The sequence below is a fragment of the Typopeltis vanoorti genome, chromosome 12 (genome assembly GCF_054136105.1).
Source record: "Typopeltis vanoorti isolate ZY-2024b chromosome 12, IOZ_Tvanoo_1.0, whole genome shotgun sequence".
NCBI lineage: Eukaryota > Metazoa > Arthropoda > Arachnida > Uropygi > Thelyphonidae > Typopeltis > Typopeltis vanoorti.
The window spans coordinates 25,944,404-25,966,163 of NC_143560.1; the positions used below are offsets into that span (position 1 = coordinate 25,944,404).

General features: G+C 36.2%; 1 protein-coding gene and 1 pseudogene across 5 annotated transcripts in view; both read left to right on the forward strand.

Moving 5' to 3' along the window:
- LOC150100640 (DCC-interacting protein 13-alpha-like) overlaps nucleotides 1-21,760 on the forward strand; it is a 408,578-nt gene that overhangs the window by 91,544 nt on the left and 295,274 nt on the right. For all 5 annotated transcript variants that reach the window (XR_016549161.1, XM_090401384.1, XM_090401387.1 and 2 more), the window contains one exon: nucleotides 14,210-14,284. Coding sequence is in view for 4 of the 5 variants with exons in the window: in XM_090401384.1 (XP_090257510.1) it covers nucleotides 14,210-14,284 (75 nt within the window). In the remaining variant the exon portion in view is untranslated. The remainder of the gene's footprint in view (nucleotides 1-14,209; nucleotides 14,285-21,760) is intronic.
- On the forward strand, nucleotides 19,442-19,560 carry LOC150100641 (5S ribosomal RNA; annotated as a pseudogene).

Sequence of the window (21,760 nt, forward strand, 5' to 3'; positions counted from 1 at the left end):
TCAAATTTGCTTTCACAATATTTTTTCACACATACAAACTCATCAAATAAGTCCTCTTCATTCACAGTAAAACCTGGTGAAACTGTCTGCATGAATACGTAGCTTTCTTGTATGTTCTTGCAAGTCACGGGATCCTTTCCCTTGAAATTAATCCAATTCATAGACTGAAGAGGTATGAGAAATAGTGGAGTAGAAATCTATTGCATAGCTTTCAAACTTTTCAACTGTTGTGTCCTTTTTCTAATCCTTTTCACAGTAGATGTAAGATACTCTTCTGCCTTCCTACAATTTAACCTTTCCACCAGTTTGTTTGTTTCATCCTTCACTTCAATTACTGTTATATCTTGTTTTTCAATACATTTAATGGTATCATAAAAGGTTTTTAACTGGCTGGCAAGGAAATGCAGGAGTGTAATTGAAAGTGGATTTTCAAAGAAATTTTTGAGACTGATAAGACATTTGTCAATAGAAAGAAAATATGACTTCAATGAAGGGAACATGTCAATAACCCTCTGGATTGCAGGCAGAAGAGAGAGCCATCTTGTCTTGCTGCTACTGTGTTTGTGAATTCACAAAATGAATTCACAAAATGAACTGAATTCACAAAATGATTTCAGTTCCTCAACTCATACACAATATATGTGGAAATGTTGGTAAATCTTGTTAATTATTAACTGAAGATTGATAGTTAAGCAATCTGAAACAGACTGCACAGCATTATGTATCACATGTGCAGGGCAGCCGATTCCAATTAAATTGTTTACGGTGTTTTCTTGAATTTTAAAGTACAGTTTATTCTTTCTCTTTCTCTTCTTTCCACCAAAGTTTGTATTTGTATTATCTGCTAATATAGCAGTAACCTTATTCAAGAGATCTAACTTCTCTAACACTTCCAACACATAAGAAAAGTTTCACCACCTAAATTAATTAACCCTAACACATTCACCTTCACACCTTTTTCTGGATGATAGTATCTAATGACCAGAGGCACTAATTTCACGTCAAAGTGGTTTGATGAAACCCTCATAGAAAATTTAACCTAACACAGACATATTGGTAAGCTTTGACATCTCCTCATTGTTTACCAATATTCCTTTAATTGATACCTTAATCCTCATAAAAAACGTTTTTCCTTCTGACATCTTAGATATCTTTTCATCTATTCTGGTTATTGTTCTTGGAAGAACAAAATCTACAATCAGATAGAGGGGAACTGCCATGGGTTTCCCTCTCACTCACTCTTGCCAATTTTTATATGAAAGATTTTGAAAAATGAGCCATAGACACAGCCCCTCTCAAATCTTCTATCTAGCTAAAATATGTAGATGATGTGTTCTCTGTTTAGCCTCATGGCCCAGACACATTAAACTCCTTCCTCAGTCACCTCAACAGCCTACATCCAAGAATCCAGTTCACAATGGAAAAGGAAAAGAACAATTGTTTACCCTTCCTAGACAGCTTAGTTACATGCCTTCCCAACGGTACACTTTCCTTCACGGTATACCCACGCACACAGGCAGATACATTCACAAACTCTCCCATCACACCCCGGTCAACAATATGGCATTATTAAAACTCTTACCAAGAGAGCCCACAATTTTTGTTCCAGTGAAACCGCCCTTACTACTGAGCTTGACCACATACACAACACTTTTCTCTCCAATGGTTATAGCGATGGGGTGCTTAAGGGTCCAAGCTGTATAACTGAGAGGAGACCTCCACATAGCCTTTAAAGGAATGCGGAGAACCGACCAGGGCTTCTGACCTAATGTCCAATCCTCACCTTCTCGTGGTGCACCCTGTTGGGTATCTACTTTGATACTGAACGAACGAGGATGGGCTGGCAATTTGGGATTTAGCCGACCAAATTGTATTCTTATTGATTAAACCAAAATAAAAAATGATGGTACAACATGACAAAATTTCATGCCGGCTGGAGCGTCGCCTGGTTAAACAAGGCCCCTGTTGTTTTCGCCAGGGAACCAGGGCGAACAGCGAAAAGTCAGCTACTGGAACAAATCTGAAAACAAACCCCAACTCAACATCACCAGAGTTAAAGATCGGTACTATCAACGTAAGAAGCCTGAATGGCAAAGAAATGGAGCTAGCTGAGGAATTAGATAAGTACCAGATCGACATAATAGGGGTGACTGAAACAAAAAAGACCAAAACTGGTGAGATCTTTCTGAGCAATAAATACAAAATGTTATATTCAGGCAATAACAATCAAGGAAAAGAAGGAGTAGCCATAGTATTCAACACAAAATACGAGGCTAATCTTCTTGAATGGCAGTCAGTCTCAAGTAGAGTAATGTGGGCAAATATGAGAATGGGGAACTGGACAATGAGACTTATTTGTGCCTATGGTCCCACAGAAGGTTCTACTAAGGTAGAAGTGGAGGAATTTTTTGAGGCTTTAGAAAAAGCAACTGACACAATGAAAAAGGAAAAGTTGGTCCTTGTTGGGGATCTAAATAGTAGAGTAGGAAATGATTGTGAGACATACAAAAATATTTTGGGAAAATTTGGAGAAAAGAGCAAAGCTAATAATAATGGCAAATATCTGTTGGATTTCTGCTCAGGACATGGACTGGTTATTACTAACACCATGTTCCAACATAAAAATGTGGGCAAATTCACATGGAGAGAAGAGGCTAGGAATAAGAAAAGTCTCATTGACTATGTTATTGTTGATAGTGATGTTTTCTCCCTGGTGCAGGACACCAGAGTGTACAGAGGATTTGAAATTGGAAGTGATCACTATTTAGTCTTGAGCAGGATAAAATTGAATTTCATATTGAAAAGAATGACATGTAAGAAAGTTTTAAAGCGAATAAAAGTTGAGCAGCTCTCAGATGTAAAGTGTAGACTAAAATACAGAAATATTATTGAAAAGAAAATGAAAGAGTTTGAGAACAGGAATCAAACCTTGGAGATTCAGTGGCAAACTCTGAAGGAAACATTGATTGATTCTGCCAGAGAGGCATGTGGTGAGGTTGTGTGCAAAGATAAAAAAATCAGAACTCCCTGGTGGACACAGGAAGTTAAAGAGGCAGTGAAGGAAAAGAAGAAAGCATATCAAAAGTTCCTGGCAAATAAGTCAGCTTTTACTCTTACAGAATACAGAGACAAATGTAAGAAAGCTAAACAGTGTGTAAAACTAGCTAAACAAAAGTCATGGGAGGACTTTGGCAAGAATATAGAAAATAAATATCAAGAAGGTGGCAAAATATTCTTGAGGTTGTTGAAGAAGCTTAGGAATGGAGGAAAGAGTGCTGTAAAAGGAATTAGAGATGATAAAGGTGAAATTAAAACAGGAGAAAAAGATATCCTTGAAGTATGGAGTAATTACTTTGAAAAACTGCTAAATGAAACAAGCAGTGATGACAGCACAGTGATAAAAAACACTGACCAGGCATGCAGTCAGGAATACATATCCATACTTGAAGTAGAAAAAGCCATCAAAGGCTTGAAATGTGGAAAGGCAGCAGGAGTAGATGATATTCGACCAGAAATGCTGAAGTATGGTGGTATAAGAGTCTTACAGTGGCTGCACTGCATAGTTCAGAAAACCTGGACAGAGGGACGAATTCCCGATGATTGGAGTAGAGCTCTCATAGTACCCATATATAAAAAGGGAAATAAAACTGAATGTGAGAATTACAGAGGTATTTCCCTACTGAGTGTTCCTGGCAAGATCTATGCAAGTATACTTGAGAAACGGTTGAGAAGAATTGTGGAAGAAAAGCTTGGTGAAGAACAAGCTGGATTCAGGCCAAATAGAGGCTGTCAGGATCAGATCTTCACTTTACGACAAATAGTCGAGAAAGCAAGGGAATATAACAAAGATCTGTATTTAAGTTTTGTCGATTTGGAAAAGGCATATGACAAGGTGCCAAGAGAGAAGCTATTCAATACGCTGCAGTTATATGGTGTCAATGGGGCATTATATCAAGCAATACTTAGTCTTTATTTGAGTTGTGAGTCAGCAGTTAGAATTGAAGGAAGTACAGGAAGATGGTTTAATGTTAAATCTGGTGTGAGACAAGGATGTACATTATCCCCTCTGTTATTCATTATCTATATGGATCACATTATGAAGGAATGTGGTATTAAACCTGATATCAAAATTGGAGATGTTAATGTCAGCTCTTTGCTTTATGCGGATGATGTTATACTTGTAAATAAATCCGCTACAAGTCTGCAAGATTCTCTGACTAAATTGAATAGCTGTTGTAATAGATATGGTATGAAGGTCAGCAATAAAAAGACAAAGACAATGAAAATAGACAGAATCATTGAAAATGTCAACTGTGTTGTGAATGGAGAACCTGTGGAACAAGTAAAACATTTCAGCTACTTAGGCACAATTTTTACTGAAGATGGTAAACTAAATATAGAAATAGACAACAGAATCAGCAAAGCTGGTATCGTGGGAAGTCAATTGAATAAATTCATATGGAATAAGAAAGAAATTAGTCGGAACACTAAATTAACTGTATACAAGACTGTGTTCAAACCAATTTTAACTTATGGATCTGAGAGCTGGGTCAGAAGTAAAACACTTGACCAAAGACTAGAGACCGCAGATATGAGAGTCCTGAGAAAGATTAGAGGCGTGAACAGATGACATCAATGGCAATATCATATTAAAAATGAGGATATTAGGAAAGAACTTGACATTGTCAGCATCCAGGAATGCGTTAGCAGAGCTAATCTCAGATGGTATGGTCACTTAAATAGAATGGGAGAGGAAAGATTAGCAAAACAAGTGTTCTCTGCCAGGTTGGCAGGAAACGACCCAGAGGAAGACCAAGATATAGGTGGATTGATACGGTACAAAGTGCCTTAGACGATAGAAATATAAGATCTGATAATGTTGGAGTCTTGACAAGTAACAGACTGATTTGGAGGAAAATTGTAGATAGGAAGTTAGTAATGATGTAATTTTTTCATGTAGTACTGTCATATCCTGTACACCCCTTGAGGGTACATGGCAGGAATTTGATGATGATGATGATGATGGTTATAGCGATCACAGCATTAAAAAAAATAATCAGGTCCTTTCCCATTCCCTGGTCTTCTCTCCAGAAAGAGTTTAGAAATGCCATCACTATACCCTACATCTGTGGCACATCCAAAAAAATAGCCAAGATTTTAAAAAAGTACAACCTACACACAGCATTTAAGCCCCACCATAAACTTGCTACCCTTATCCGCTCTACAAAAGATCAGCTCCCTCCTCTCTCAGTGCCTGGAGTCTATAAAGTACCCTGTTCCTGTAAACTGGCATACTTTGGACAGACAGGCAGATCAGCTACTATCTGCCTGGAGGAACATAAGTCATACATCTGCAACCACGACTATGGTCAGTCAGGCCTGATGGACCATGTCTTGGATACAACCCACAGGATCTCATGGGAAAAAACCACCATGCTCCACCACAGCAAATTCAAAAGAGAGAGACTATTCTTAGAATCAGCAGCAGCTCTCAGGAATCAACAAAATCTTAACAAATATGGTTGCATTAAGCTTCCTAAGATTTGGGAAACGCTTATCACCAGATGTCCCACTTTACATTCCAGGCCACCTACAACCACCTTCGAGGTGGAGTCCTATCTAGGTGGAGCGCCCTTAGAGGGCACTCCACCTAGATAGGACTTTAGTGTCACACATGTGGTTGGGCTTAGTATTGTTTGTCATTTGTATTTATGTTACATTAGTTTTTTTGTAATCCCTGAAGATGTCTCATTGACTAAGAAGAAATATAGGAAGAATTAAATTTTGTTTTAATCCTTTCTGAGTGCTGTATACAATCCATTAAACCTCCAACATGATGTCCTCACAGCACTTAGGCCTCTACACACAGACACTAACAATTCCTGTTAGTGTAGCAAGTGCAGAAAGAAGTTTTTCCAAGCTTAAACTGATTAAAAATTATTTGGAAACAGCAATGGCTTAAGAAAGATTGGTTGGCCTAGTGACTATAACAATAGAGGCAGACATAGCTTATAATTTAAATTTAGAAGAGCTTATAAACAATTTTATTGTGCAATATCATCGTAGAGCAAACGTTTAATTAATATTATTATGCAATCATTTTGCATTAATATTTCTCTTGTAATAAAAACAAAATAGCAATTGGAGATTCTCTTATAATTTTGTCTTATAATCCATCAGGGGCAATATTTAATTGTTTGTCTCAGGGCATGATCTAATCTAGCGACGGCTGTGATTGCTCCATTAGCAACAAAGCAGATTGAGGAAGAGCTAAAAGAAGTTCGTTTTATATCAGTACCAATCAATTCATCAAACCACTTTGACATGAAATTAGTGCCTCTGGTTATTAGATACTATCATCCAGAAAAAGGTGTGAAGGTGAATGTGTTGGAGTTTGTTAATTTAGGTGGTGAAACTTTTCTTATGTGTTGGAAGTGTTAGAGAAGTTAGATCTCTTGAATAAGGTTACTGCTATATTAGCAGATAATACAAATACAAACTTTGGTGGAAAGAAATAAAAAAATAAACTGTACTTTAAAATGCAAGAAAATACTGTGAACAGTTTAATTGGAATCGATTGCCCTGCACATGTGATACATAATGCTGTGCAGACTGCTTCAGATTGCTTAGCTATCGATCTTCAGTTAATAATTAACAAGATTTACCAACATTTCCACTTATATTGTGTACGAGTTGAGGAACTTAAATCATTTTGTGAATTCACAAACACAGAGTATAAAACTGTTTTGGGTAGCAGCAAGACAAGATGGCTCTCTCTTTTGCCTGCAATCCAGAGGGTTATTGACATGTTCCTTTCATTGAAGTCATATTTTCTTTCTATTGACAAATGTCTTATCAGTCTCAAAAATTTCTTTGAAAATCCACTTTCAATTACACTCCTGCATTTCCTTGCCAGCCAGTTAAAAATCTTTCATGATACCATTAAATGTATTGAAAAGCAAGATATAACAGTAATTGAAGTGAAGGATGAAACAATCAAACTGGTGGAAAGTTTTGTTAAATTGTAGGAAGGCAGAAAAGTATCTTACAACTACTGTGAGAAAACAGTTGCAAGAATTAGAAAAAGGACACATAACAGTTGAAAAGTTTGAAAGCTATGCAATAGATTTCTACTGCACCGTTTCTCATACCTCTTTAGTCTATGAATTGGATTAATTTCAAGGGAAAGGATCCCGTGACTTGCAAGAACATACAAGAAAGCTACGTATTCATGCAGACAGTTTCACCAGGTTTTACTATGAATGAAGAGGACTTATTTGATGAGTTTGTATGTGAAAAAATATTGTGAAAGCAAATTTGAAGTGTGGAGTGAACAGAAGGATCAAAGTGTCAGTGATAAATGGTATGAAATGTTTAGTCATTTTACAAAGCGGGGGTATAAATTCTTGGAGTATTAAATGCCTAGTTAGTTTTTGTTTAGTACTGCCAGGAACTAATGCAGCTGTTGAATGTGTTTTTTCATTAATAAATACGCTCTGGACAGATGAAAAAAACAGACTTAAAATTGAGACAGTAAAAGCTTTAATCATTGTAAAGACATATTTTAAGAATTTCTCTTCGGCTGAGTTCTATGATCAAATATCAAAAGAAAAAAAAATTCTTAAACAGGTTCATAAATCTGATAAATATTTTTCGAATTAAATATGTTTGTGATTAATAATCCTTTTTTTAAAGTGGATTTAATGTTAATGTATGTTTATAGCAGTATTTAATTTAACTGCAACATATATAATTGTTTTATTTTTGGTTTTCTTAATTTTTAACATGTCCTGTTTTTTTTGTGAAATGTCCTGGGTTTTTTAAGTAAAAATTTCAGAATGTTCCAGATTTTAGTAAAACATTATGGGAATCCTAAATTAATGGCATTTTTTAACATAAGTCTTGCAACAGGGTGAGTCTGAAAGGAATGGAAAGTGGGAAAAATTGTTTCACTTCACAAAAAGGGGAAGATATGAAACTGAGGCTACAATTATAGGCCAGTCTGTGTGTCTAGGGTTGTTGTTAAGGTGTTAGAGAGAAGTTGCTGAGGACTAGGATACATGATAAGCTAGCATCTAAATTGAAACAGATGGGATTAGATAAGACTAGTGAGTTTGATAGCTTGTTGGCTGTCAGATAAGTATTAGCAGGTTGTGTATGGAGGGGGGGTTGTATCCCAAAAGAGGAAGGTAACGAAAAAAAAAACACCTGTGCCATTGACTAACTTGGGAACTAGGTTGAAGAAAGTGTTAGAAAAATTTCCTCTGGTTAGTGAATGTAATTGAACATAGAACATGCAGCCTAGTGCTGTGAATACAAATGCATTGCCACCCAGGCTACTTTATGAAAATAGAAATGAATTTATATGGAAATTTTAAGAGTTTGTATATGTGATGATGTGAGATAAAACAAAAGAGATATGCCAAAAACAGCCTCTTTTTACTAAAGGTGTGTGTGTGGGGGGGGGGGATAATTACTTCCTGACAAAACATGACATTTGAAAATATATGTGTGTCTAGTATTAACCGCCGGCCTGATTAGCCGAGTGGTTAGCATGTCTGCTCTCCAGCCAAGGGCCTGCAGGTTAGAATCCCGCCGTGGGCATTGATATTTGGGATTATCCTACAAACTTTGTGTGGAAAGTGAATCTGCGACCCAACCACTTATTCTAGCAGAAGACATCATTGCCAAAACCATATGCGGTACGGCATCTACAGACGTCAAATGTGAAAAAAGTATTAACCTGCTGAGATATATCTTAAACTGTTTACGTAATCAATATTGAAATCTGTAACCCAAATGTTAACATGCGAAGGAAGTCTAATGCCATTTTCTGCTTTGTTTATTGAGACATGAGTTGATAATAATAACCAAGAAAAGCCTACTCTCTTAGCTTCCTGAACATTATTACAAGAAGTAGAATACATAAAATCTAAGAAAATAACCTTGAAGCTCTGCAATACTTTCAGTGTGTGACTTTCAGCTATTTCATAAACAAATAGAAAGCTTTCTTCTTCAACTGTTCAAGAAGTTGAAAATTTTTTATGTTCTGGGAATCTATGAGCATTCTGCTCAAGATACTCTGAATGCTTAAGAAGCTGCATTCTGTCCTGTCTGAAAGCTTTCTTTGTTTTTAGATTTTGTGTAGGATAATTTCTTGCAGTGATATTACTTGGCATTTATCAGATCATTTGCTCCTGTGTTTTATCTTTGGGCAGTTGGGAGTTATGCAGCTATTTGTTGTGTAAAACATAAACATGCAAGCATTATGAAGTAGAACAATTGACTTGCAGAGCATGCTATTATCTCTGCACATAAATTCTACTGGAAAATTTCCACAAGAGCAGAATCTATAAAGAAGATAAACATAGCCCAATAGGCTCTGTGTAGCTTCTTTGTGAGAAGTAGTGTTGCTTGACATTGCTCATTGATGTTAATTTTTTTAATACCTTTTAATAAACCTTTCTGTGAATTGTTGCAGTCAGTGCATTCAACTAAACTACAGCCAACTCTTCATTTCATATCTGCATTGTTAATCCTTCTGTCATCATGTTTGCTTTTACTGTTAATAATCCATCTTTCAAATCATACCAGTGATGCCCATGATACTTTGGGCAAAATTCTATAAATAAATAAAACTTATTATATGGGACCCTCTATGGAATCCAAATATTACTTTTATGCACACAGTACCTGCTATTTCTTTTTAAGCTCATTAACTGACAAAGCACTCATCACTTCCCCTGGGCTTCTCTTCAACTCATTCACCACTCTTCAAGGAAAAATGTTAACCAGACTCTTTCACACATCTGGGGATGACCTCTTGTTCTTTCCTGTCTGTATTGTCCTCATTGACTGTCAGGACAATACTATTACCTATTGACTAAACTTCAAATCACAGAAGGCGGTTTGACTTAGATACACTTCTACATATGAAATATGTAGAAGTGCATTAGCCATATTAAGTTGTACCTATGGTTAATCAAGTAGGTTCGATGGATGAATAATATCATTAAGCATGAGCTTCAAAAAAGAAAATGCTGAAATGCTGTGGAGGATATATAAAGAGAAAGGTGACCATCAGATTCATGAACAGTAGAAGGGACAGGCAAGAAAGGTGACCAGTGTGGTAAGGATGGCAAAATCAGATTACAAGAAGAAACTAGCTGAGCAGGCCAAAGGAAATCCCAAAGAATTCTTTCACTATGTTATTATTATTACGGGTATCTCCATTGAGTCAGTAGACTCATCGTGGGAGATCCAAACTAGCAAAACAATATCTGTCATATCTCTTCTTGAATTCATTTATAGACGAAGAGCTCACAACTAAGTCAGACAATGAATTCCATTCATTCACCACCCTCCAGGCAAAAAACTTTGTTCTGACACTCTTGTTAACCACACTCTTCTTTAATTTCCAGGGATGACCTCTTGTTCTTCCATCACTATCACATAGCTGAAACATTTCCCCTGCATCAATCCTGTAAAAACCTTTCAGTAATTTAAATGTTTCTATCATATCCCCTCTTTTCTGCCTATCAACCAACCTCTGCAATCCACAAGCTCTCAATCTATCAATGTAGGGAGCATTTTTTACATCACTCGCCAACTTGGTCACTCTTCTCTGAACCCTCTCCACAGCCTCCTCATCTCCAAGGAATCCAGGTGACTAGACCTGAGCACAGTAATCCAAATGTGGAAGTATCAACGCTTTATAAAGGGTAATAATAACCTCTTTATCTCTGGATGTCAGTGTGTTCCTCAACAACCAAGTAATCCTATGTGCAATCTTGGACACCTTAGCAATGTGTCCTCTATATGTGTAACTATATATAAGTTCATCTCATTTCAGAAATATATATGTCACTCATTTCAGTAGTCCCATGCAGATTTTTATCCCCTCTCTTCTGCAATTTATTCTGCGAATAAGGATTAATAAATATACAATCAGTGCTAAAGTTTCTCTCTCTTACACTCAGCCATTTCAATATTAGTTTCCTTGCCCAATTACTTCAACTTGTTCAGAAAACAGTATAACTTCTTCAATCACCTATGTCCTTCCATGTTCAGATGTAGCCCATCTCTAGCATACAATATGGTAGGTAAGAGGAAGACTGACTAAGGAAGAATAACCTTAATGAGTGCTGATGGTCACAAGATTACAGAAGCAGATAAAATACACTCGAGTCTCTTTTTATGCAGTAGATATGTTCTACAGAAAACCACATATAAAAAATCGCACAAAAAAGGCCTAACTTACGTTGAAAAATTAGGGATGCATTCCATAATTTCCAAAAACCTTATTAAAACCGAAGCAATGAATTAAAATAAACCTAAAATCGCATAAAGAAAGTTTATGAAAATTCAGGAAAATAAGAATGCTCAAGTTTGTTTTAAAGCTTTATTCATTTAATTTTATTGAAAAGTAACAATTTTTTTTTTTTTACATTTTTCATCAGAATTATCGTCGCTATTAGACAATATTCAGCAACGTTTTCAAACGGTGCAAAATGACTTTCATCACCAGAAAAGATAATCATTTTTAAAAATAATAGGCCTACAGATTTAAATTTTAATATGAATAAGAGACAAGGGACTTTGTTTAATTTTGGTAAATAAGGTTAAGAAATCTCTTAATTGAAGATGTTTGTGACACAACACATAGTGATTCATTCTCCAGACTATAAAGTGATCTCCAGGATGTACAAAAGGAGGAGAAACTACCAGCACACAGGAGAAAAAGTCTGCATTCACTTGTAAGTACTTATAATAATATTATAAATTTTTGGTGATCAGAATGGGATATGTCAATGAAATCAGCACGAATTAATTTAATGATTATGTTTAATTGATGTTTCATTAATTAATAATTAATGATCAATTATTAATTAATAATAAAAATCAGCTAAATTAACAATTAATTATTAATTCATACATTACAAAATAACCAAGGTGTTCCATGAAAATTTCAGGATTTATGAAGTGTTCCATCATAGAAAAAGTTTGGGAAACGCTGGGTTACCCTATTATCGGAATGGATTCTCCTTCTGTTGACATGCACAGAAGTGTCGAAAGGTCTCATATCTTGAAGTTATGCACTGCATAACTTCAAATCCGCATAAAAAAGATACGCATAAGAAGAGACCCGAGTGTAGTTTAGGTTAATCCTTTATCCAAGTGTAAGCAAACAAAGTTTGTGACTGAAGTATCTTCAGGACTGAGGCAACTCGTGGTAAAGACTCGCACTTGGATAAAGGATTAAACTAAATTTATTATAGTCTAACCAAGTGGGGAAAAACTTCCAACATAAAATAGTTGTTACTGAGTGACCACTTTGCAAGGGTATATCATACAAGTGAGGTAATGTTGTGACATATATGACAGACTTATTTGGGAATAGAGGTGCATGAATTGGAGGTTTTTAGTGTATTGCACAATCTCAGTGTAAATGCATCTGTGGGATAAGATAGGATATCAGTTCACATTTTGTAAGAATGTGCAAGGGAACTGGCAATACCTGTGACTAGGCTCTTTAAGTCTCAGCTCTGGTTAAATTCCAATGGAGGGAAAGCGAGCAAAATAATTCCCTTACATAAGGGACGTTCTATGACTGCATTAGCAAATTATAGACCAATCAGTATTTCAGGAGTGGTGGTAAAAGTACTGCAAAAATTGATGAAAAAGAGAATTCAAGATGGGTGGATAAGAATATGATACTCTGAGGGGGCAACATGGCTTTGTGATGGTTGGTCATGCCTTAATAATCTGCTGAGTTTTTATAACTGAGTGACAGCTAAGTTGGATAGAGGAAATGGCTAAATGATGATTTTGCTGGATTTTGCAAAGGCATTTGACTGCATACCACATAGAACTCAGTTATGCTGGTAACCTTACAACAAAAGGGAATGGATATGAGACTGGTTATGTGAATAAGAGGGTAGCTGCTGGACAAATCAGAAAGTGGCATATGGAACAGCAGAAAAGGCAAAAGCTGGTGACTGGTGGTGTGCTGCAAGGTTCAGTGCTAGGACTATTGCTGTTTATTTTGCGTATAAGTGATATAGGAAATAACCTAAAAGGAAATATTCAGGTATTTACTGATAATGCAAAATTAAGTAGAGTAAAGAGCTTGCTAAATGATTTAAATAGGCTGTCAGTATGGACAAAAGATAATGGATGTAAGTTCAATGTGGAGAAATGTAAAGTTATGCATTTTGGGATAAATAGATTATAAGCTGTATGCTAATACAGCTTATAATCTATTTATCTACTTAATGGAACTGTATTCCAGGAAATAGATGAAGCTAGGGATTTAGAGGAGATGGTAGACAGAGTTGTAGTTTAGAGGACATATTGCTAAGATTACTAAGGTAGTTCATAAGATTACTTGGCTATTGAAGAACACACAAGTAGAGATAAGGAAGTTGTTAATCCTCGTTATAAAGTCCTGATATGTCAATTTCTGGATCACTATGCTCAGGTCTAGTCTTCTGAGTTTCTTGGGGATGTGGCTGTGGATGGGGAGGATTCAGAGGCAAGCAATGAAGATGTTAAGTGGTCTGTGGAATGTTCCTTAGAAGGATAGATTGAGGGTGTGAACTGGAGAAATTGATTAATAAGCAAAAAAGAGGGGATGTGATAGAAACATTTAAGTTACTTAAAGTTTTAGAGGATTAACAGGGGAAATGTTTCAGCACTTGGCTTTGAGAAGGACAAGAGGTCATCCCAGGAAGTTAAGTAAAAACATGGTTAGTAGGTGTGTGAGGACTAGATTTTTCACTTGGAGAGTTGTGAATGAACAGAATGGGTTGTCAGAGTCAGTTGTTAGTGCTTTGTCTGTTAATGGGTTTAAGGAGAGGTATGATAGATTGTGTGGATAGTTTGGATCTCTTGCGATAAGTCTTCAGATGACATGGAGGTGCCCATACAACAACAATAATAATACCATTCCTTCTCTGGACACTCTTATAAGACTGAATTGATAAGCAGGTTACAGTATAATGATATGTAGAGGTGATATCTAAGTAATCTTCATAACTTTTGTTCAGTTTAAATTTGATAAAAATCATGTTTCTGCTGATTTGAACTGTCTAAACGAATTTTGGACTTTTCCATTTATATATTGTTGAATTTTTTTTATTTAAGAAATTAAGTATTGCATTTCTTAGCACTGTAAAATTTTAAATGCAGATAAAATTAATTTTTTAAGGGTTTTCCTCTTGATACTGATCTGGATAGCGTTTTGACAGCTACTTTGCGAGAACTTGCTGCAACTCTGGATGAGGTAAATTATTTAAATTTCTATATTTATTTCTGCTGTATTTATTCTATATTTCAGCATAGGGGTTAAACAAAACAGATTTATAGGAATAAATGATATATATAATACTGATATGTAACAAAAAACACAAAAAAAAATCCCTGGATTGTTTTTGCATATTTCATCATCATCATCATCATCAAATTCCTGCCATGTACCCTCAAGGGGTGTACAGGATATGACAGTACTACATGAAAAAATTACATCATTACTAACTTCCTATCTACAATTTTCCTCCAAATCAGTCTGTTACTTGTCAAGACTCCAACATTATCAGATCTTATATTTCTATCGTCTAAGGCACTTTGTACCGTATCAATCCACCTATATCTTGGTCTTCCTCTGGGTCGTTTTCCTGCCAACCTGGCAGAGAACACTTGTTTTGCTAATCTTTCTTCTCCCATTCTATTTAAGTGACCATACCATCTGAGATTAGCTCTGCTAACGCATTCCTGGATGCTGACAATGTCAAGTTCTTTCCTAATATCCTCATTTTTAATATGATATTGCCATTGATGCCATCTGTTCACGCCTCTAATCTTTCTCAGGACTCTCATATCTGCGGTCTCTAGTCTTTGGTCAAGTGTTTTACTTCTGACCCAGCTCTCAGATCCATAAGTTAAAATTGGTTTGAATACAGTTTTGTATACAGCTAATTTAGTGTTCCGACTAATTTCTTTCTTATTCCATATGAATTTATTCAATTGACTTCCCACGATACCAGCTTTGCTGATTCTGTTGTCTATTTCTATATTTAGTTTACCATCTTCAGTAAAAATTGTGCCTAAGTAGCTAAAATGTTTTACTTGTTCCACAGGTTCTCCATTCACAACACAGTTGACATTTTCAATGATTCTGCCTATTTTCATTGTCTTTGTCTTTTTATTGCTGACCTTCATACCATATCTATTACAACAGCTATTCAATTTAGTCAGAGAATCTTGCAGACTTGTAGCGGATTTATTTAGAAGTATAACATCATCCGCATAAAGCAAAGAGCTGACATTAACATCTCCAATTTTGATATCAGGTTTAATACCACATTCCTTCATAATGTGATCCATATAGATAATGAATAACAGAGGGGATAATGTACATCCTTGTCTCACACCAGATTTAACATTAAACCATCTTCCTGTACTTCCTTCAATTCTTACTGCTGACTCACAACTCAAATAAAGACTAAGTATTGCTTGATATAATGCCCCATTGACACCATATAACTGCAGCGTATTGAATAGCTTCTCTCTTGGCACCTTGTCATATGCCTTTTCCAAATCGACAAAACTTAAATACAGATCTCTGTTATATTCCCATGCTTTCTCGACTATTTGTCGTAAAGTGAAGATCTGATCCTGACAGCCTCTATTTGGCCTGAATCCAGCTTGTTCTTTACCAAGCTTTTCTTCCACTATTCTTCTCAACCGTTTCTCAAGTATACTTGCATAGATCTTGCCAGGAACACTCAGTATGGAAATACCTCTGTAATTCTCACATTCAGTTTTATTTCCCTTTTTATATATGGGTGCTATGAGAGCTCTACTCCAATCATCGGGAATTCGTCCCTTTGTCCAGGCTTTCTGAACTATGCAATGCAGCCACTGTAAGACTCTTATACCACCATACTTCAGCATTTCTGGTCGAATATCATCTACTCCTGCTGCCTTTCCACATTTCAAGCCTTTGATGGCTTTTTCTACTTCAAGTATGGATATGTATTCCTGACTGCATGCCTGGTCAGTGTTTTTTTATCACTGTGCTGTCATCACTGCTTGTTTCATTTAGCAGTTTTTCAAAGTAATTACTCCATACTTCAAGGATATCTTTTTCTCCTGTTTTAATTTCACCTTTATCATCTCTAATTCCTTTTACAGCACTCTTTCCTCCATTCCTAAGCTTCTTCAACAACCTCCAGAATATTTTGCCACCTTCTTGATATTTATTTTCTATATTCTTGCCAAAGTCCTCCCATGACTTTTGTTTAGCTAGTTTTACACACTGTTTAGCTTTCTTACATTTGTCTCTGTATTCTGTAAGAGTAAAAGCTGACTTATTTGCCAGGAACTTTTGATATGCTTTCTTCTTTTCCTTCACTGCCTCTTTAACTTCCTGTGTCCACCAGGGAGTTCTGATTTTTTTATCTTTGCACACAACCTCACCACATGCTTCTCTGGCAGAATCAATCAATGTTTCCTTCAGAGTTTGCCACTGAATCTCCAAGGTTTGATTCTTGTTCTCAAACTCTTTCATTTTCTTTTCAATAATATTTCTGTATTTTAGTCTACAGTTTGCATCTGAGAGCTGCTCAACTTTTATTCGCTTTAAAACTTTCTTACATGTTATTCTTTTCATTATGAAATTCAATTTTATCCTGCTCAAGACTAAATAGTGATCACTTCCAATTTCAAATCCTCTGTACACTCTGGTGTCCTGCACCAGGGAGAAAACATCACTATCAACAATAACATAGTCAATGAGACTTTTCTTATTCCTAGCCTCTTCTCTCCATGTGAATTTGTGCACATTTTTATGTTGGAACATGGTGCTAGTAATAACCAGTCCATGTCCTGAGCAGAAATCCAACAGATATTTGCCATTATTATTAGCTTTCCTCTTTTCTCCAAATTTTCCCAAAATATTTTTGTATGTCTCACAATCATTTCCTACTCTACTATTTAGATCCCCAACAAGGAACAACTTTTCCTTTTTCATTGTGTCAGTTGCTTTTCCTAAAGCCTCAAAAAATTCCTCCACTTCTACCTTAGTAGAGCCTTCTGTGGGACCATAGGCACAAATAAGTCTCATTGTCCAGTTCCCCATTCTCATATTTGCCCACATTACTCTACTTGAGACTGACTGCCATTCAAGAAGATTAGCCTCGTATTTTGTGTTGAATACTATGGCTACTCCTTCTTTTCCTTGATTGTTATTGCCTGAATATAACATTTTGTATTTATTGCTCAGAAAGATCTCACCAGTTTTGATCTTTTTTGTTTCAGTCACCCCTATTATGTCGATCTGGTACTTATCTAATTCTTCAGCTAGCTCCATTTCTTTGCCATTCAGGCTTCTTACGTTGATAGTACCGATCTTTAACTCTGGTGATGTTGAGTTGGGGTTTGTTTTCAGATTTGTTCCAGTAGCTGACTTTTCGCTGTTCGCCCTGGTTCCCTGGCGAAAACAACGGGGGCCTTGTTTAACCGGGCGACGCCCCAGCCGGCATGAAATTTTGTCATGTTGTACCATCATTTTTTATTTTGGTTTAACCAATAAGAATACAATTTGGTCGGCTAAATCCCAAATTGCCAGCTCATCCTCGTTCGTTCAGTATCAAAGTAGATACCCAACAGGGTGCACCACGAGAAGGTGAGGATTGGACATTAGGTCAGAAGCCCTGGTCGGTTCTCCGCATTCCTTTAAAGGCTATGTGGAGGTCTCCTCTCAGTTATACAGCTTTGACCCTTAAGCACCCCTTTTTGCATATTTAAATAAATGAATTGCAGATGAGTTCTTGTCTTTACAAAATGAAAATTTTTCATGAAGTAATTGAGTAGAAACTTGAATTTTCTTATTTGTAGGTAATATGAGTCTTGTTTAACAACATTTAAGACTATCACAACAAAAACATTTTTTGTTGTAATTCTAAACTATCACAACAACGTTTTTTTTTGTGGTAATTTATACTTAATTCATATGAAGATCTAACTAGCGTGATATATTTATCATGCGGTGCCTAGTTAAACACTTCAGTGTAGTATCTGAGCACTGATAGCCTAGATTGCTGAGTGGTAAAGCCTTTGTATTTCCATGAATAGGTCATTGGTTTGAATTTTGCCTTGTCATGGATATTTATAAAGCTCCTTCTAAATAAGGAGCTATTTAGATGGGTTAGAGGGGGGGGTGGCAATTAGTATACTTATAAAGCTCCCTGATAAAGTATAGTTAGAAATATACTGGTGTTGCTCTTTCTCCCTGTACAAAAAAAATAATAATATTAGGAACAGTTTACTCTAAGCCACGGAGAAAAGAACAACTTTTGAGACTTGGATACATTGGAAATTGCATCGATTTTTGCTTTATCTGTTGAATTCAATTTTAGATGGGAGATGATATATGTCACCCAATGAGTCTGCCATCCAATCTTGCTTACAGAGACCTGCAGTGGTTCAACAATTTTCATGTTTAGTCTGTAGAGCAGATTTTCCAGAGCATCTGAAATTGATCCCATACTGTTATTGATGTGGCACTAGTTTAATAGGTTCAATTGTTAAAACAAAAAAAAATTAACTTTCATGAGTGTAATTTATGTGTAATGTTAAATCAGTTGATTCATGTTTGATTGGTTTCTGTTTTGCTGGAGGAAAAAACCCAAAGTTTCTGGAGAATTTAAAAACCAATCATCACTTGTATGTCCCCAGATAACTCTCCCTTGCATGCATTATTGAATTGGAACTTGGATCTGGCCAACCAAAGAATGGTTATCATTACTGACTGCATTTTGGAGGTGCTGCATATTGTGATTATAAGTAATTTATTTCATTGTTCATTATTATTTATCAACTGAAATGTGGAATGGCAGTGGGAGTAGATGATATGCTACCAGAAATGCTCAAGTATGGAGGTATAAAGTCTTACAGTGGCTACACTGTATAGTTCAGAAGGCCTGAACAGAGAGATGAATTCCAGATGATTGGAGTAGAGCTCTCATAGCACATGTATAAAAAGGGAAATAAAACTGAATGCGAGAATTACAGAGGTATTTCCCTACTGAGTGTTTCTGGTAAGATTTATGCAAGTATACTTGAGAAACGGTTGAGGATTGTGGAAGGGAAGCTTGGTGAAGAACAAGCTGGATTCAGGCCAAATAGAGACTGTCAGGATCAGATTTTCACTTTACGACAAATAGTTGAGAAATCGTGTTTTGTTCTGTTTTATTCATCAGATTAGGGGTTGGATCAAAATCTATTTTTTGATATGTTTTGGATCTATAATAGTGTTATTTTGTTTCTGTAATCTTTATTAATAAGTACCACAATGTCTCCTTTATCAGCCTTCATTACTATTATATCATGGTTATTTTTTTAGTGATTTTATTGCATTTGGTATCATGATTCCATTATTGTCTGCGGCCAAATCTGTTTGAAAACACCATTTCTTGTCTGATCACTGAAGTTAAGCAAACCTGAGCCCAGTTAGTACTTGGGAGGGTGGCTACCTGGGAATCATGGGTGCTGCTGGCCTGAATTTTTGATTTATGGAGTGTTAAGTGGAATGATAAAAAGTGCGATGAAAGGTTAGGACATCCCAAAAATGAGAATGGTGTTAATGGGAATAATCAAGGAAATGGATGGGAGTACTTGCAATGGTAATAATCGAGGTGATGTGGAAGAGCTTAGGCAAGAGTTAAGGAAAATGAAGAGTCAAGTTAATTGTAGATAGGAGGAAATTGAATGTTTAAAGAAGAGCATAACTGGTGTAAATGACAAGGAAGTTAATAAGAAGCAGCAAATATCTAAGAATGGTAGGGCTGCCTTATATGGTGACTCATTCATTAAAGGTGTGGTAAAAGATAAAGTGCACAAGACACGTTTTACAGGTGGTACAATAAAGTGAATATCGGATGCTTTACATAGAAGAAGTAGACATCAGAATTAGTGGTAGGCACAAACGACTTGAATAGTGGGACAAAGAATGTGGAAAAGGATTTGAAAAAGTTGTTGCAGGAAGTGAAGGATATCTGGGCAACAAACTAACCACTATGGGAAAGTGGTTAGTTTGTTACCCAGATATGATAGTAGTGAACTGAGAAGAGAGCAGTGATACTGAAAGACACAATGGCTAATTGTTTCAGGCAGAACATGTTCAATTTGAATATATGGAATGAATTTGAAGGAAAGTTAGAATGGTTCAAACCTGATGGGATGCATTTGAATGAATTTGGTGTTGGTCATTTGGAGTGATTGTTGTGCAATAAGAGTGCACAGGGTCCATACAGAATTCATACCACTAAGAGTCAGAGATAGGTTGTGAAGCAGGTTGTGAAAGGAAGGGAAGAGGATGGATACAAAGGGGAGGAAAGTGATGCAGTGTAAAATGGTGGGGATCATAAGAATATAAACGAAAATCGGAGTCTGGATCAGGAAAACGGGGATGGTCAGAATGAAGAGAGAAGTGTACTATAGCAGAGAGAATAAGAGGGATTATGTTGATGGGATTCAGTATGCCCAAAGATAATTGACATAAGTGAAACTTTGTTGACTAAGGATGATATACTGTCAGGACTTGAAACGGTAGGTTATAGAATTTTCCAAAAGGATAGGAAAATCAAGAGAGGATGGAGAGTATTAATGGTAGCAGAGGAATTGTGTCCTTCAAGAGTCGAAACGAAAAATAGCATGTGTGAAGATTTTGAAGGTGTTTGGTGTGAAGTTGAGATCAATAGAATAGTATCTAAGAGATACTATTATAGGCCAGGGATTGATTGTGAAATGTTTAGACAAATTAATTGGGCAAGTAAAAGGGAAAATGATCCTGATGGGAGAATTTAATTATAGGAATGTGGATTGCAAAGAAGAGATGGCATATAGTAACTGAATTTGTCGAGTTTCTGCAGGATAACTAAATCTAAAGCAGCATGTGATGGAAACAGCACAAGATTTATTAGTTACATCCTCACAGGATGTGATTATGAATGGGGTATTGTTTTAGCAATCTGCTTTTGTTTTATGATAAAGTGACAAATGTGTTAGATAAGAGAGAATCATATACAGTGATATTCTTGGATTTTGCAGCAGCATTTGATAGATTACCACATGAAAATTGATGTACAAGCTGCAGAGGATAGGAGTAGAGTGTATATTAGTTGGATGGATCGGAGATTGGCTCTCTGAAGGATACCAGCAAGTTGTGTATGATGGTGTCATATCTCAAAAATGGAAGGTAACTGGTAGTGTGCTTCAGGGTTCTGTTCTTGGGCTTTATTGTTTAACTTGTTTATTAATGATATTTCCTGTGGATTGACTGGGGATCTTCAAATGTTTGCTGATGATGCAAAGTTAGGAAGAATTACCAGGAGTAGTGCTGATGTTAATTCTCTACAGGAAGATTTGAATGGACTTTTAGCTTGGACAAATGAGTGGGGGTTGCAGTTTTAATGTTAATAAATGTAGGGGATATGACTATACTGTATTGGTGAAGCTATACTTCAGAAAGTGGATGAGATTTGGGATCTTGGAGTGATGATGGACAGTGGACTGAAGTTCCAAGGGCACGTCGCAAAGACTGCACGTCGTATTGCTGCTATGATAAAAAGTATATTGACATGTAGGGATAAGGAGTGGTGGTGGTGGTGCATCTATATAAGGCATTGGTCAAACCACATATGGACTATTATGCTCAGATTTGGTGACTTAGTTTTAATTGTGTTGTAGAAACACATGG